Source organism: Rhamphochromis longiceps, linkage group LG6 (assembly GCF_057381845.1).
Source record: "Rhamphochromis longiceps isolate RC_006_pf linkage group LG6, R_longiceps_female_GT1.1, whole genome shotgun sequence".
NCBI classification, from domain to species: Eukaryota; Metazoa; Chordata; class Actinopteri; order Cichliformes; family Cichlidae; genus Rhamphochromis; species Rhamphochromis longiceps.
In genome coordinates this window covers 31,627,666-31,645,136 of record NC_140562.1, presented here as the reverse complement: position 1 = coordinate 31,645,136, position 17,471 = coordinate 31,627,666, and the positions used below count along the sequence as shown (strand labels likewise).

The following is a 17,471-nucleotide window of genomic DNA, read 5'->3' as shown; positions in this document are numbered from 1 at the left end:
AGTACTTTTAATGTTAGTTTTAGTCTTTCTTAAATTATCACACTATGGTATATATCAGAGAAAATATTTAGGAAAATCAGTATGGTTTAACTTTTAAAAGCTATTATTTTAAAATGTTCTTTGTGCACATCCAGTTTTGCTTTTTAGTTTAACTTTGATTAACCATAGCAACTTTGTTAGCTAATGTTTTTTAAAAAAAAAATTTTTTTTAACTATTCAAAATCTACATCTACATCCTCAATAAAAAAATAAAAAAAATAAATAAATACCCTTTCTGGACGGATTTAATTGCAATGAACCACGGAACAGCACCAATGATGAATAGATGAACCAGCATTGCAAATAATGGACCATCAATGATGGTAGGAAAGAAGCTGCAGAACTGCATTTGTGGCTGGTCAAAACTAACAACTGACATGGGCCGTAAAATCCACCAAGGCAGGAAGAAGTGCCTCAGCGAGCTGAGAAAGGGGCCTCGCATTGACACATACTTTTTAAGAAGTAAGTCATATCAGTCGATGGAAGTCCAGAGGCAGGAGAATCCCCACAGTCCTCAGGGTATCAGCACCCCGTTCGAAGTTCTTTGTCGTACAGACCCTCTCATAGTCTCCAGATTGGAGCTCAGTCAGATCCAGCCAGTAACAGTTCCCAGTCTAGAGCTTAGTCAGCCACACCCAATATTAGATTCTAGCCCAGGACCCGGCCATTTAATATCAGCCCCTAGGTTGGAGGTTAGCCACCAACAGCTAGCAACACATTTTGTACATATTGTACATATATTTATTAGTTTCAGATGTAGCCATTCTTGTATTTTGCTTGTTTACATTATTGTATTTTGCACAACTCTGTTGCTTGTGAAGCTCGCACACAAGAATTTCACTCACATGTGCTGTACCAATGTACCTGCACATGTGATGTGACAATAAAAGTGATTTGATTTGATTTGTGTACAGATGTAAGCCAGCCATAATCAACACCATGTTCCAGCCCAGAGCTCATCCAGAAACAACCAACAGAATCTTCCAACACTGAGTCTAGCCAACCACTACCAGCAAGGGAAAGGAAGATAGAAGGTAGGAAAGATCAGATTCTGTGGCCCAGAGCCAATGAATAACCAGTTAAAGTCCAGGAGACTGTGGGAAATTGACAGATTAGTGAAAGAGAGAAGACAACTGAGGAAACAGTGGAGGAGGGCCTTTTCTACAGCAACCCATACAACTTTGTTATGGGCCTTTTTGTTGAAGAGAAGAGCGGGTGCCTTAAAAATGCCCATTAAAGACCTGGAAGATCATCCGAGAAAAACTTACTCTGAGGATCCAAGGCACGAGCCAGTTACCATTCCGAGTAATATGCCGCCTATCCAGGCACCTGGACACAAAATGGTCAAAGACCACCTACATGGAGTGAAGTAGAGAAGGTAGTGAAGCAGGCAAGAGCAGCATCGGCTCCAGGACCTAATGGCATCTCATATAGGCTCTATAAAAACACCCCCACGAGTCCTCAAATACCTGTGGAAGCATGCCAGCGTCATCTGGCACCAGATTCAAACTGCCAAGAAAGAACAAAGAGACCTTGACGTGGTCTTTTTAGACCTTGCCAACGCCTTTGGGTCAGTTCCGCACGAGATCTTGTGGATGACCTTCAACTATTTCAGCGTACCAAACCACATCACAGGACTGGTCAAGACCTACTTTCAAGATTTACAGTTTTGTGTGACAGCTGAGAACACCACCACAGCCTGGCAGCACCTGGGAATTGGGGTTATGGCAGGCTGCACGATTTCCCCTCTGGCATATATTATGGCAATGGAGTTGGTCATGCGGGCATCTTGGTGGGTAGTGGGAGGCGAGAGACTCAAGAGTGGCCTTCGTCTTCCTCCCATTAGAGCCTACATGGATGACATGACCATCATTACAACAACAAAACCATGTACTAGGCGATTGCTACAGAAGCTCCAGGAAAACATCGAATGGACAAGAATGGAGTTTAAGCCAAGTAAATCTCGCAGCATCTCCATCATAAAACGAAAACTGACTGCCGAGCAATTCTATTTCAGTGGAGAACCAATTCCAACAGTCTTAGAGAAGCCCATAAAGAGCCTGGGACGGTGGTATAATGCAGACCTCAATGATTCGTGGCAACTAGAACAACTAAGGCAGAAAATGGCTAATGACCTCAAGCGGATTAAAAACGCTGCACTCCCAGGGAAACTGAAGCTTTGGTGCTTCCAGTTTGGGTTATTACCCAGACTACTGTGGCCGTTGACAATGTATGAGGTCTCACTCAATCATGCCAATCGACTAGAGTGGCTAGTGAGCTCCTACGTTAAGAATTGGCTCAGACTTCCCAAATGCCTCAGCAGCGTTGGACTCTATAGCGACGGGATATTGTCATCGCCGATCAGAGGACAGGCACAACAGCAGGCTATAAGAGAATTAGCTAACACTGCTAAGAGGACCAGTCACTGGCTATGGTTAAAAAGGGCTAACATCACTTGGGCAGCTAAGGCAGTCAGCTAACCGCGCGAGAAGAAAATATTCCGCTCTTCTTCCCTTTTCTGGGAGGCAGTGGGGAGGTAGAGCGTACAGCCCGATACGGCGGGGACTTGGGAGGTCTCGGAAGTCAGATTGGGTGCCCCCCTTCCGGCTCTCCTCTCTTCTCCCTTTTGTCTTACTTCTCTTTATCACCTTTTCTATCCCTTTGAAGAAGTGAGGCTCCATAAATGCTAAAGAGGTAATAATTATTTTTTTTTGGATGCAGTGAATAGATAGGAGAAAATAAACTGTAGAAAACTAAACAGAAGAAAGAAGAGGAGAAATGAAATAACAATTTGACATAAACCAGTGACACACTCCAGGGCCTGATCAACCCTGGCAGGGCCTCCTTGGATGAGGGTGTCTTGTGATGATGGCCAAAACACCCGATGAATCCAAGGTCCACTACTGACGATGTGTACCAAATCTTAATATGATAATCTAGATCAGATCTCTAATCCCCAAAAATGGCAGATTAGCTTGGGTAAAAGACCGAAAGTTGAGGCACACAACGATGTGTGCTGCCGGTAGTTTGTGGGCTGCCTTTCCTCATAACAGCCATCCCTCAAGATTCTCTCCATTTAAAGCAATGCAATATCAGGGACTATAACATCTAGTCCTTTTACTGAATAAGGGAAAAAAGTTACAACATAAATGCATAGTCACCTGTAAATGAATTATAGTAGTAAGTACAGTTTAGTTTTGAGACCAAGAACGGTCCAAAGTGATTTACAGAGGTATAGAGGTACATGGTTTTTAAATGAGTAAATAAATGAAACGTTTCTCATACCAAAGGTAAAGTGGACATATATGTGCTTGTCTGAACAGATGAGTTTAAAGTACTTTTACAGGATATTGTATAATCTGAGGTCCAAAGAGATAAAAAAAGAAAAAAAAGAAAAGGGCTTATAAGTAAAAGGAAAATAGAGATGGGACTATTTCCATAAGGTCTTGGGGGCAGCTTTCAAGGCAACAGTCCTGAGTTTAACAGTATTTCTTAAATGGAAAACAAGAGTGGTTCAAAGAGTTGATGTGAGCATCAAAACACTGGTTAAAAAAAAAAAAAAAAAAAAAAAAAAAAAAAAAAAAAAAGCATGATGAAAAAGATTCCATTAATAAGCTTTTATGATTGACGAAAGGGACTCCAATCCCTGTCTGATTTGGGCAGTAACACTCTCGTTAGCGATAATTAGACAAAGCCTTGTCCGCAAAAAAAGTGAACATGTGAAAATTAACTGAATGCAGTACAAATTTAATTTGTTTTAATAAGGATTACTGGCTAAAAAAGGGCCACCCTCGGCACCTGACTCTACCATTTACCACCTTCCGTGCTGTGGAAATTCTTTTATCCCGTTCTAACTTTCAGTTGTACTTTTGTCATGCTGGCATGTTTGCGATCATCAAATTTTTAAAAATTTAATATAACAAATATAACCCAATTAAATACGATTTTTTTTTTAAAATTATTACATTTTGTGACGAACATGTGACGAATATGCAAAAAAAAAAAAAAAAAAAAAAAAAAAAGAGAAATGAGGAGAAATGAAGAAATAAGGAAATGGGTCAATGCTTTTTTCACAGCACAGCATTTACTTTCATATTTGTGAGTTTAAGAAACAAGAGCAGTGCTTTTATTTTCTTTCTGAGACAAATGACTCACTGCCCCTCCCTGGTTTACCAATACTGAATTTTCTAGTTTCTGGTGAAACCACCACAGTTTCTTTTATAAATACCAAAAAGTAAAAAATAAAAAAAAGACAGAAAAAAACATCCATTCCCAAACATTTTCTTATACATTTACTTATATTTTATAATAACAAAATGCATGTACAAACATTATTTAGCATAAACACATGCTAACCGCAAAGCCGCTGCCTCACCTCTTGAATAGGTCGAGGTAGCAGCATTGCGGTGACCCTGCAGTACAAACATGTGGACACCTGTGCTGACATCAGGCCTGCCAACACAGATTCAGTCACTAACTTTAGCTAATATGAGGAAATGGGACATTTTCTATCAGCTGTTTGGTTTGGGAGCTGCTGATGTCGGTCTACATTGTGCGGTAAAACAAAACCCCTTTTTTAAGAGCACTAGAGCAACAAAGGCTTTAAATAAAGAGCTTGTAGTGTTTTGTTTACATTCTGAACTCCTCCCAAATCTCAACCTCCACTGAAAGGCTGTAAAGTCATGTTCTTCACAGCTTTGTTAATCCTGCTTCTCTAACATAAAGAACTCGTTTTATAGTTGAACGTGAATTTTAATACCACTTGAATCCTGAGAATCCATAATGACGACAAGTCTCCAGCCATTTATCCAACTCCCTCCTATCTTCCTTCCAGTACTTTGTCTCTAGCGATGACAGCCTCATCGAACTTTATCATGAGCGTGGTGCCCTTGTGCCAGTGGACGGTGACCTTGGCAGGGAAGCCGCTGTGGGTGAGAATGGCCTCTATGATCCCTCCCGTGAAGGCCGCGCAGTTTAAGGTGCTGTTCTCCTTGGGAACAGAGATGTAGGTGTTGACGAGGGGCTCCTTCTCTATGATGTAGTAAGTCTTGTCATCGTCGTTGGCTTGCTCAAGCTTGTCTGCTTCCTTACCAAAGAGTGCTCTCCACACAGATACCTGAGAAGGACAAAGAAAATGACAGGATGACAGGGGATGCACAAAACATGTGCAATCCAAAAAAAATTACTTTATTTGCTTTGGGAGAAAGTGTGCAAAGTGACAGGCAATGACTTTTTTCTGCAGCTAAAGGTAGAGGCATAACAAAGATAACACAACTGAGATAAAAATTTAAAAGAAAATGGCAAAATTAGTCATTTAAATAGTGCCAAGATCTATTTTACCTTTGTTTATGCAAAAACTAATGTAATTTCCATGTGTCTGTTACGCAACATGGGACAGACAGTGATGAACAGTTTTAATCTTTCAGAGCTCTAACATGCAGTCATCTCATGAGCAATTAAAATTCAGCACTGAGCCCGAACTAAGCAGATTAATGAATATATTTACATATGAACTCAAATGATCACCTGGTGTAACATTATGATATCCCTCATCTCAGACTGGAGTTTTAGGTTTTGCTGAATCAGCAAACACAAAGACAGTCTGCAAACAGTCAGCAAAAGATGCAAACTCAGCAGCCTGCAACAAGTGCTTTAAGCTGATACTGTGCAAAGGAGGTAACACCTCGAATCTGACGACGAACCTGGCGACGCATAGCGTTTTTTTTAAAAGCTGAGAAATGCGTCGTATTTGATAGCTTGTTGTGAGACCTCACATCGAGTACATCTACTGCGGGAAGTGGTGCCTCGGACCCGGAGTTAGCAAGAACCCGAAGAGTAGAGTCCTGGCCCCTAGCCCTGCCAGTGTAGCAGAAATGATGACGGATGATGATGGCAGCAGCAGCTGTTCTTCTCTGGGCGAGTAGCTTAATGTTGTTCGTGTGTAATTTACATTGTGTAGGCTAACCACGTTATTAAATTAATGCATGTAAGGTGAACTAGCAAACACCGTCGTAGTTACATGCGGCTGTCTCCTTTTTGATGGCAGATACTCCCTTCACCCTGGCCAAAAAGGCTAAAATGACCAAAGAAAAAGTGGAAAACAGCTAAACATGAGAGGTTTTTGGACAAAGTTTGTGTTTTTTTCATTGTTTAAGCACTGCTTCCAGCCAAGAGTGATACCATATATGCCCTATAGCTGCAGAAAAGGCTAACATTGTTATCTTTTTACAAAAAAAAAACCCCCCAGCTAAACATGAGAGGTTTTTGGACAAAGTTTGTGTTCTTGATTCTTTAAGCACCGGTTCGAGCACAGTTTAAGCACCGGCACAGTTTCAAAAGTACCGGTTTGGCACTGGAATCGGATAAAACCTAAATGACACCCATCCCTACTGCTGATGTTCTGCATTCACAGCAAGTATTATGTGGAGCTGTATTTACACTAATATATGCTTGATTTTAATATTCATCATTGCAAAGTTATTATTAGTTAGTGAGGAAGATCTTTGTGAGCGGTCTGAATGAAATCCTGACACACACACACACACACACACACACACACACACACACACACACACACAGTATACCTTGATGAACAGCAGTATGTTTAGCACTTTGGTCTCCCTCTTGCCGTTTTTCTCCCTCAGCACTAGCACGTCCAGTAGGCTGCCTCCCACTCGCTGCCCCAGCTCCGCTAGGCGAGCCTGCAGCTCGGACACCGAGTACACACGGCTCTGGCAGTACTGCACCACCTCTGAGAAGAGCAGGGTGAAGGCGCTCACGCTCACCTCGGTTTTCGGCCGGCTCAAAGGCCTCTCGAGAATAGCTGACTTGCCTCTGGTGAAGCGAGCCTCCATTATGATTTAACGGACAGCTGTAAGAGGAAACACCGAGGAGATTATTATTGTTAGTGAGGCTGCAACTAACTACAGGCTAACTGCTAATGCTAACCAAGGTGCTACAGGCACGCGAGAAACACAAATATGACATTTACGAAAATTATTCAGTTATTAAAATTAGTATCTTTCAACTCAGCTTTCTTTAAGACTATAATCAACACTCACCCGATCACTTCCTACACCTGAGTTGTTAAGGTTTGAGTACTTCCTGTTTATTAAAAACGTAACTTGTCACATGACCTCACCGATCGATTCACAGCTATGGAGTCCACGAAGTCCACGAGGGATTTATTTATTGCTTTTCGGCGGGGTAGCTAGCTAATTTGACTGCAAAGTGTGTGTGTGTGTGTGTGTGTGTGTGTGTGTGTGACTTGTAGTCAATCAAAATTAGAAAGTTAATTCAAGATTTTGGTTTAACAAACCTAAATGTACATGATTGTATGAATAACCATACAATACAAACCAAATCAGCTTGTGTTGTTTTTTGCCACCAAGTCCACGTCTATTTGTTTGTTCATGTGACTAAGCTGTTTCCCGGCACAGGTGAGCACATATCAGACGTACATATTACAGGGGACTGTAAACATTAACCATAACTGACTTTATCCCTCGCTTCTATTGTTTTTGTCCAGGCATATACAAAGGAAACTGCATGAAGTAAAAAAAAAAGTGAAACATAAATAATATAATAATAATAATAATAATAATAATAAAATAAATTTGTGATGAAAACTGAAATAAATGGAAGAGAAATTTTGCTCTTTGATGTGCTGTAGGTTAAATCAATATTTGGGGCCATCTGTGTACAGAGAGTACTCTTCCCTCTGAGACAGAGCACTGCTGTCATGCACGTACACCTACTTAAATACACCTAGACAAGTGAGGGAGCCCCACACATTTTGGATTATTGCAGAGATTCTTTCAATTTCACTGTTTAGGTTCATTTGTTTTGCAAGAATAAAAATAAAACAATAAAACGATTTAAGAAGCACTAACCGGGAGATGCAGAATGGCTTTCTGTGGACTCACATTTTTTCTTCTGACTTTATTTTACCTTGTTACTGTCTACAGCAGGCCGACAGGTAAGCGCAGTTATTTAAAACATGCAAGCATTCAGTTATCTTGCATTAGAATTTCCATTACAGGCCACAGTGTACCTGCTTGGCATGTTGATAAGGAATATTTTCTCTTTGGGCAACCTGATGTGTTTTGACTCACTTGTTCCTTGTTATCTGTAATCGGGAATTTTCTCTCTTTCCTTTCTTTCTCAAACTAAAAAAAAAAGCTTTCCCTCTTTCTTTAAGTATTGGGTTATTAACTGATCAATTAGAAAGGCTATTCAACTGTTCCCAAAATATAGGTCTTAAAAGAGTAAGACAAAGACATATACTGTATTTGGTAGCACAAACTCAGTATACTATGGAAGTGTGTCTAATGCCTGATCTTAAATGTACATTGCTTCAGCTGTATGTTTGAGCTCCTCCACTCATTCTCTCAGTGTTGGTATAGTTCTTTCCCATCTGTATAGCATTTGAGGAAGTCATGCTAGTTATAGGGCAACAACCTCTTGTCGTGCTATCAGTTTCCACCTTCTTTAATCCCCAGTTCATAACTTAGCTGATGTGAACTCTATATCACTTCAGACAGACTCTAATGCCTGTAAATTGCATAAGCTGTTAAGACAGATAAATGAATGGTTTGCTAAACCGGCTTTACACTAATATTGAGCAAGGACCACTGTTTCATTCTGAAGTAACTGAACATTTCATTCACTGAGGGATTAATGCACTTTTCTCGGCTTGTGTTGTTGTCAGGCGTCCACCTGCGTAACATGGAAGGCTTTATTCAAGCCGTGCAGCAGGTTGAACACTCCAACCCTGGTCTGCCCCCGCTGGCTCTGGTCAGGGCCTTGCGGAGGACTGCAGGCCATGATGACGTGATGACCATCCATTTCTTGGGCGCTTCCAATAATCTCAGCGATGCTGACCTCCTGGAGACGGCCATTCTCAACACCTCATCCTTCAGCTTTTTTGATAAGGCCATCCACCACATTGTGACGGACCATGGAGAAGAACGAGGGGTGGTTCTCACAAGAGATGGAACTACGGTGGCGCTTGTACCCTTATTACTAGGAATTGAATCAGGACTGAACGCCAAGATGGAAGAGGTGGCAGCAGCTGGGATCTTCCCTCTCACCTTCGGCAGGACACTGGGCTTATCATTTCTCAGCCTCCAGGACTTCCCACCATCTCACCGTTTGGGGCCTGACGGGTGCTGGGACAACGTGGAGCACCCCAGGGTGTTCAAACTGTCTCAGCCTGCCACTCTAGCCACCGATGCCATGATCAATGGGGGCATGGATGGCCTTATACTGGGCACAGACCTCAGCAATTTAACTGCATCTGAACAGCCACAGGCCCTCAGTGAGATTCTGAGAGGATACTACAATTTTACTCTGAGTGAGGGGCAGGGCATGGATGCTGTGAGCAGTCAGATTAGCCCAAGGAGGAGGGAGCTCTCTAGATCCATCCTAGAGTCTGTTGATCTTCACAGCCAGGTGATGGAGACACTAGCGTTGGTCTGGAAACTGGAGAAGACAGAATGGATTTCTATGGACACTGGGGTGGGAAAGGCGGTGAAAGATGGATTGGAGACATTTGTCAAGAAGTACTGGGGTGAGCTATGAATGAAGACATTTAATCATTCTTTTGTGCAAGAGTCTAGTGAACCTGGATGTTTTCATCAAACTTTGCAGTTAAAATAATCAGAATTAAATTTTTGTTTATGAGACAAATATTTTTGATAAGGATCTAAAGAGGATAACGTCACACTAGGTTAAACAGTAATCTCACCATGAACTCGTAAAAACCTTGTAAATTCAAACATATTTTTTACTTAACTATCTTTAACTTCAGTTAACATTTGTGTATTTTGGCTGCCGGCCAGTCGAAAAAAACTCAATTTGAAGTGAAAGCCAGCACTGAAATAGTGCAAGGCTTTTACCAACATTATTATGAAACTCATTATGAAGTTTTTAACTGCAATTGCATGTTGTGATCACTATGCCCGTGGAGACTGGATTAAATCCACCGTTAAATAGTTAGGCCTCATAGAGGAAGAGGTATTTCTTTTATAGTATTTTTTTAGTTTTCAGTCATCTTGGTCCTGTGATCCATTGATATTTTATACTTTAAAGGCTCAACTTTAAAATGAATAAAAAGACACAAACCATTCAATTTTTTAGTCATGGAAGCTCAAGTTCATTCTGGAAATGTTAACATTCAACATTTCAGTCCATTTACAAAACAGACTGAAAGAAGTATGTTTCAGTTTTTCCACATTCAGTCAAATGTTATTACAAAGGAATTCGTCCATGCTTGGCTTAGCTGCCTTGCTTCTGGTGTGGGAAATGTAAGTTCTGTAAGTTTGCAAATTATTCAGACTTTTGGCTCTGATAAAATTAAGTGTGTGGACAACAATTTCATGAGATTATTCTAAAGGACTTACTGCACAGTCCTTCCTGGTGCAAACATTATGCCATCCTCTTTCTAAGCAAATTTCACTTTTGAAAATGTCCCACATTTGTCAGAACAGTTCTGGCAGGTCTCTGCTATATTCATAATCTATAAACTGTAATCAGTTTTTCAAACATCACTCCCACGTTTCGGATGTTTCAAAGGTCAAAGCTCCATTTCCAAAAAACTGCACCAACCACAAGCAGTCATCTGGTAAAAACACTGACAGATTTTAGACCTTAAAGAAAGATGTTGTGTGCACTACACTGGGCTTAAACAGTTGGAAAAACAAGCTTGTTTAAGTAATAAGCTCATTGATGCTGGACAAACTGAGTCATTATTTCCGAGCTGTCACAAAGACCTTTTTTTAGACACTAGCCCATATGTTCTGTTGCAGCCTATCAAGGTCTGGAGTGTTATTACTTTCCTAATCCTCACCTTGTCTCCTCCTACCCACAGACTGCCCTCAAATCATCCCTCGCTGTCAGTGGGGGGCAAAGCCCCACCGAGGTACACCTATCCCGCTCTCTCTTCCCCTCCAGTATCTGTACATTCATCATACTTATGAGCCATCATCACCCTGCTTATCCTTCCCAAGCTGTTCTCGTGACATGAGGTCCATGCAGCGTTTCCACCAGGAGGACCGTGGGTGGGCTGACATCGGATACAGGTAACAAAACTTTAAAGGAATCATTGGAAATCTAGGGAAATGTATTTTTACACGTTGTTGCAGTGTTTGTTAGTTGTATACAACAGATGTATACAACTGTCACTGCCTCAAAATATGGATCTGCTGTAGACAGGTGCTGCCTACTCTTTAGCGACCTTTGAAACTAATCACTATAGTTTGCCTTTCCTGTAAAAATGTCAAATTCTGGTCATATTCTGTCAAAAATAATTCTTCTAATTGAACAAATTCTTGTTTTTATACTTTTATTTTTGTAAATTGTAAGATTTACAGGTGCTTGAAGTGGTAGGAAATGAACATGGGAGTGGTGATTCGGAAAAAAAAAAAAAAAACTACAACAGAAAATTCCTAAAATGCCAAAACATTCATTTAAGTAGCCATATTTCATATCTATGTTATTAGCGGGAGAATTTTCAGGAATGCTGTTAAAACGCTGTATTGCTGAAAATTCATCACATATGCTGGAATAAATTCTCAGCATTTCGCTCTATTTGTCTGCAGACTAGGAACCATCCACCTCATCCATTGATCACCTGCTCTCATATTTTTGCACTTTCAGCTTTGTGGTTGGGTCTGACGGCTACGTTTATGAGGGTAGGGGTTGGCATCATCTCGGCACTCACACCAGGGGACACAATGCCATTGGGTATGGCGTGTCAATCATCGGTAACTACACTGCCACCCTGCCATCTCGCTATGCCATGGACCTGCTACGTCATCGACTTGTCCAATGTGCTTTACACGGAGGAGGACTGGTTTCCAATTTCATCATCCATGGCCACAGACAGGTGGTGAACTACACCGCCTGCCCTGGAGACGCCTTCTTTTCAGAAATAAGAACCTGGGAGCATTTCAGCGAATAAGAGGACAGGCAGCATTCTGTCATCAAAGGTTCATCACTACTTTTGGAAATGTCTTATACTCTGGATCATTCTATCTTATTAATGTAGAGGTCACATTTAAAATTTGCATAGTTCAGTGCAGAAAGAAATGAATTCTGCTTAGATCCAGCATACAAAGTGGTACCATGATGTACTATACCTATTAATCAGCTGGTCAGTATGTTTATCCACCCAATTATCAATCAAATGAATGTTATTTATCAGTCCTCTGGGTGATATATGGGTGGATAAACAGTCTTAATTATCAGTACTCACGGTGTGGCCAGTACGTGTCCTACTGTTCCTACTCGCAGGCTCAGATGGGAGGTTTCAACAGGCAAATAACATTCAAAACTGATGGCTTGCATTTGTTTTCAGGCCGAGCTTCACATTACGATCCATTCCAAATAATGCTAAATACAAATGTTGCTTTGTACGCAATGCTTCGTATTAACTACTCAAGTACTGCTTGCCGATACCTTAAAACTCGAGAAAAATATATGCTATTCATTTGTAAATGTAGTTACAAATAAAAATTAGTGCACTCAAAAGCAACAGTTCAAGAGAATAAGATTTCTCTTTCTTTCAGGAAAAACCAATAAGGAACAAACACTCGTTACTGAGGATGATGATAAAATACACCTTTGCTACATATTAGTGCTATGAGTACATGTCTGATCATGTTATTGTTAATTGTCTGAAAGTAAAAAAAAAATGTCTTCACAAAACAAAATTTTCCATTCTGTTTGAATTTTGCAGGAAGCGGACACACTAAAGAGAGACGAACAAAGAGACGGTCTAATAGTGTTTAATGTGACTGCGTATTAAAAATGTCAGTTTTGTTCTATTGTAACGCAGATACTGAAGCAGTCGCGCCAGAATGTAATACAAAAGAGGATGGTTCTTGAATACAAGGAGGGAGCAAGCCAGTCAGAAACCCAAGGCACAGAGATGGTGGGAGGTCTGATCAGAAACAGTTCATTTCCAGGCCAGGAAGCAGAAAATAATAATAATAATAATAACAATAATAATAATAATAATAATAATAATAATAATAATAATAATAATAATAATAACAACAACAACAACAACAACTCTTAAAAATGTATGTAATAAAATATTGTCAGTATACCAAAATCCCCATGAAGACTAAAAACAATTCTAAAACCCGTAAAAATACAATTTTCTACATTCATAAGAATCCCCTGATGTAATTATGCCACACGTTCATTATGGGTCCACCAGCAGGCCAGGAATTTCTTCTCCAGAGCGGAGTCCATGCCAGCCTCGTCTCAGGCAGACGAGGAGGAACCTCTCATCCTCCTCTTGTCCCTTCACTGGGCCCATCACATCCCATCCCAGCTCGCGTTCTGCACCCGAATCCGTCATGCGATGCCACCACGGCTCCCCTCGTGTCAGTGCCCTGTAAATAAATAGGGGCCAGAACAATGGTCCCGGAAGCTGCCCTGACTTATATGCATGGCGACCCTCACCCAACACGACTGCACCCAATGAACGACAGTGTAGACACTACTCACAAATGCAGGTAGAGGTACACCTCTGCCCTGCTGCCAAAAACACGTGTTGTCTCCTACTGTTGCCGTTCCTTGCTGTCAGGACTGGGTCGCCACGTCACACTGATTAGGTGTCGCACCCCCACGATCAGGCAGCGGGTCCCTCTTTTCACGTGGCCTTCGCACATTCCTCCTCATTTCGGGGGCCTCTCTCCTCATAGTGCTCCACTAGCCTGCTTTTAATTGGTCTTTAAACAGCTGATAGGCCACCTCTGGACACACCCATGCCTCAGCAGGTGATCCCTATCAACTAATATATCCCATGCTCTGCCACGCCACAGTGGATTAAAACCATGTCAAATAAAACACTAAAAACCATGCAATAGAAACAGAATAAAACCATGCAAGTAAAAATTACACTCATAAATAAACACTAAAAATCAGAATAAAATCAATATAGAAGATAAATACAAATTTCCACTGTGTGACACTATTACAGCTGTAACGGTCAGGATGTGCTGTGTGGCAGGACCCAAGTGCAGGACCCAAAAGAAGGAAGATTACCCGAAAGTGCAGCTTAGTTTTCTGTGGGAAACACAGAAAACAAAAGACGAAGTATAGTGACTAGAACTGACAAACCAGGGACTCGGGGAACTGGAAAACAAGAAACCAAAAAACTAGGTGCTACAGAGACTGGGAAGACAGGCAAAATGAGGCTACAACACGACACAGAGCAAGAAAAACACAGGGCTTAAATACACACTGGAGTACTCAGAGACTGGGGGACAGGAGGGTAACACAGCTGGGAGAAATCAGACTTAACAAGACAAGGGAAGCAAAACCAGAAACACTGACATGAGACATGGACTTTTAAAGTAAAACAGGAAGCACACGACAGGCACAGAGACAAACTGGACAGAACAGAGGGAGCTTAAAATACAAAAAACCAAAACACTGGTAGTAATAAACCAAGATGAAACCAAAGATTGATCATAATAATAATAATAATGAAACAAACCAAAACACTGGGTCACTGACCCAGGACAGTGACAGTAACACTCGTGGGTGTCTCTTTTTCTTTTTTGATTCAGAATGACTAGTTTATGGCCCAAAACTGTAGATTTGTGCTGCATGTTTAACATTTTTAATGAATGCTATTCCATTAAGAGGTCATAGACCTCAGTCAAAATGTCATTGGTAAATTAATTTCTGTATTTATTGAAATTACGTTAATGAAATCGATGTCTATTGTGTGTTTCTTTGGAAAAAAAAAAGAAAGAAAAGAAAACACAGGTGTAAAAATCTATGCAACTTGATTTCAACAGGTCACTCACTTTTGCTGGGACCAACAGAATCCCATGAGCATGTTTTCTCATGCTTCTGCACTTTAAACTGACCCATTTCTCCTCATGCTGACGTTAAATAACCTGATCTGACAGATTGTTTACTGTGTAAAGTCCATCATATGAACGCTGCAAAAAGCTTTCCAGAGGAAAACACTAAAGTAGCTATGGCTTCACAGTGCAGCTGTTGAGACAGTGAACCCAGAGAGACATCAGCACCAACAGCTCGCCAGTCTGTGTGACAGGAGAAAGCTTTTGATAAAGATTATGCAACAAAACAGTCTCATCAGCCACACCTGGGCCTGATTACTGCAAGACCTGTTCAATGAAAAAATCATGGAAATAGAAGCTGTCTGACTATGTAAAGTAGGCGAAAGGATCTGAAAGAGCAACACATCATGCCACAATCTAGAGAAACTCAAACCAGATGAGAAACAAAGTTGTAACCAGTCTGGAAAGAGTTACAAAGTTATTTCTAGGTCATCGGGACTCCAGCAAACCACAGTGAGAGCTATTATCCACAAATGGAAAAACCTTACAGCAGAGATGAATCATTAGTTATTATTAAGCTCTGCCTGTCTTCAACAGCATGCCTTTTGTCCCGTCTTCCTCTCCTCACCCCCAGCCAGTCGTGGCAGACGTCTGCCCCTCCCTGAAGCTGGTTCTGCCGGAGGTTTCTTCCTATTAAAAGGGAGTTTCTACTTCCTACGGTTGCCAAGTGTTTGTTTAAAGGGGGCCATTTCATTGTTGGGATCTTGGAGTGACTGTTTTTGTGATTTGGTGCTATATAAATAAAATATAAAATTTAATCAAATTAATATCTGTTTAATATTAACATTTGTTTGATTAGTGGAAATGCGTCTCGCCCTAAGACAGCTGGGATAGGCTCCAGCTTCCATCCGTGACCCTGACAAGGATAAGTGGAAGAGAATGAACGGATGGATGGATAGTGAAAATGTGTAAACAAAATTTAGGAATGGACTGTATGTGGTGTCAAATTCAAAGACAGACTTGGAGTCCTAGTGTGACTCATTGAACCATTAAGAATTTATCAAAGAGTATCAGCAGCCCTGAAACACGTCAGCTGTTGTTTAAACATGTTTCTGTTTCATTCTTTCGTGGTTACTCTGTAGAAGACATCAGCACCATCTATAGGTTTAAGCCAATTAGTGCATCTGAGAAAACCATAAAACAACGAATTATGTACAGTATTAAAAAAAATAACTAAACATAATTATGTGTATAGATTGGATTAATCCGGGGCGTTGTTCAGGGGCTTTTACAGGTTATTGGATATGTTCAGTTAAGTGTTTTTTGTTTGGAGCACTTCTTATCGTCATTTTACATTCATCCCATTTAATTCTGAGACACTGAAAACATCTCTGTCCTGTCGCAAGGACCTTGGTGGATTTTATAGCCAATATCTGCTTTCCTTACTGGTGCAGTAGTTTTACTGGAACTTGTACATGCAGCACACTTCTATATTTCTGTCTGCAGGAGGGATAGCAGCAGCACATAAACACGACACAAATGAGGGTGTTGGCAGAGCTCATTATGCTGTATCACTAATTAAGAGTTGTGTAACAGTAATAAAAGGTTTTTAATTGCAGTGGTGCTAAGGTGGCATCTGGGTTGTGATCATTTATTTGACACAGAAGCTGCTCCACTGCTATTAGAGTGAGAGGTGTAATTAAATCCTGTAGTTTTGCCAGTCTGTGTCAAAGTTCTGTTTCTGTGTGCTGTAGAGGAGAAAACCAAAGTCCATCCACACATAGACCTTGGACTTCTGTGCTCACATGGGCAGACAACGTTCTCTGTTTGGGGGCTGGGAGTTTCTAAATAAGTAAGAGTTTTAATACTGAACTTCCTTCACCAGCCAAACAAACAAATATTACTAATATTAGTATTAGTATACCTCAAACTACTTATACTAGGAAAAAAACTGAACAAAACAAATTATAAAAACTAAACAAAAAATACCACATGTATCAAATATGCTAAGTAACCTTGAGGTGTAATGATTACATTTACATAAGATAAATCTAGCTTTAAATAAATGTGCACATAATATCACACATTAATGAATTACAGGTAAGAGTACAGCCAAAGCCGCAGTAATACATTTGATCGGTACAGCTAGCACAGTGTATTCCCTTGCAAAAACACAGTTTAACCAGAGGGTGGTGCTGCACAGCCAGAGATCATATTAGTGAGTTTTATATCGCTAACCCTTCTCTTTGAGCTCAGGGAGACATGAAAGCTGAGGTTTTGGACCCGGGCTTTGAGTTTTTGGAAGTTTATGAATCATTTTGTTTTGAGTGACTCATATAGCACTTTATAATAATGTCACACTATTAAGCATTAGTAAGTTATTAATAAGCAGTTAATTGAGCATTTATAAAGTTTTATAAGCTTTTTGTGAGTGTGTTGATAAAGGTTTCATTAATAGTTATTTCATATTGTAATTCATGGTTAATTCAGGCAGTTACAAGTGAATTAAGTATTTTGTGTGAGCTCATGTCAAATGAGGACTATTTATGCTTTATAAAGCATTTATTAACAAAAATAAAAGTAGCTCGAGACTCCAGCAGGTCT

The 17,471-nt window shown here is 40.5% G+C and overlaps 2 protein-coding genes across 3 annotated transcripts; one reads left to right on the top strand and one right to left on the bottom strand.

Moving 5' to 3' along the window:
- Positions 1 to 4,072: 4,072 nt before the first annotated feature.
- Positions 4,073 to 7,199, bottom strand: trappc5 (trafficking protein particle complex subunit 5). Its single transcript, XM_085410229.1, has 3 exons — positions 7,101 to 7,199; positions 6,624 to 6,910; positions 4,073 to 5,155 (listed from the first exon to the last, which is right to left on the bottom strand). The coding sequence occupies exons 2-3, from the start codon at positions 6,891 to 6,893 to the stop codon at positions 4,859 to 4,861; spliced, it is 567 nt and encodes a 188-aa protein (XP_085266355.1). The 5' UTR covers positions 6,894 to 6,910; positions 7,101 to 7,199; the 3' UTR covers positions 4,073 to 4,858.
- A 105-nt stretch (positions 7,200 to 7,304) lies between these two features.
- Positions 7,305 to 15,654, top strand: LOC146668334 (N-acetylmuramoyl-L-alanine amidase-like). 2 transcript variants are annotated; one of them, XM_085410227.1, is made up of 4 exons: positions 7,305 to 7,478; positions 8,750 to 9,610; positions 10,910 to 11,120; positions 11,698 to 15,649. In XM_085410227.1, the coding sequence occupies exons 1-4, from the start codon at positions 7,376 to 7,378 to the stop codon at positions 11,999 to 12,001; spliced, it is 1,479 nt and encodes a 492-aa protein (XP_085266353.1). In that variant the 5' UTR covers positions 7,305 to 7,375; the 3' UTR covers positions 12,002 to 15,649. The 2 variants fall into 2 exon arrangements, with proteins under 2 accessions (XP_085266353.1, XP_085266354.1); XM_085410228.1 differs by lacking the exon at positions 7,305 to 7,478 and adding an exon at positions 7,537 to 8,017 and having other exon boundaries at positions 11,698 to 15,654.
- The last annotated feature ends 1,817 nt before the right edge of the window (positions 15,655 to 17,471 follow it).

Excerpts from the sequence above, each read along its gene's own strand:
- trappc5 (XM_085410229.1), bottom strand. The coding sequence starts at position 6,893 with ATGGAGGCTCGCTTCACCAGAGGCAAGTCAGCTATTCTCGAGAGGCCT. Across the intron at positions 5,156-6,623 it reads ACATACTGCTGTTCATCAAG|GTATCTGTGTGGAGAGCACT; the intron begins GTATACTGTGTG and ends TGTCCTTCTCAG.
- LOC146668334 (XM_085410227.1), top strand. The coding sequence starts at position 7,376 with ATGAATAACCATACAATACAAACCAAATCAGCTTGTGTTGTTTTTTGC. Across the intron at positions 7,479-8,749 it reads TAAGCTGTTTCCCGGCACAG|GCGTCCACCTGCGTAACATG; the intron begins GTGAGCACATAT and ends TGTTGTTGTCAG. Across the intron at positions 9,611-10,909 it reads ATTTGTCAAGAAGTACTGGG|ACTGCCCTCAAATCATCCCT; the intron begins GTGAGCTATGAA and ends TCCTACCCACAG.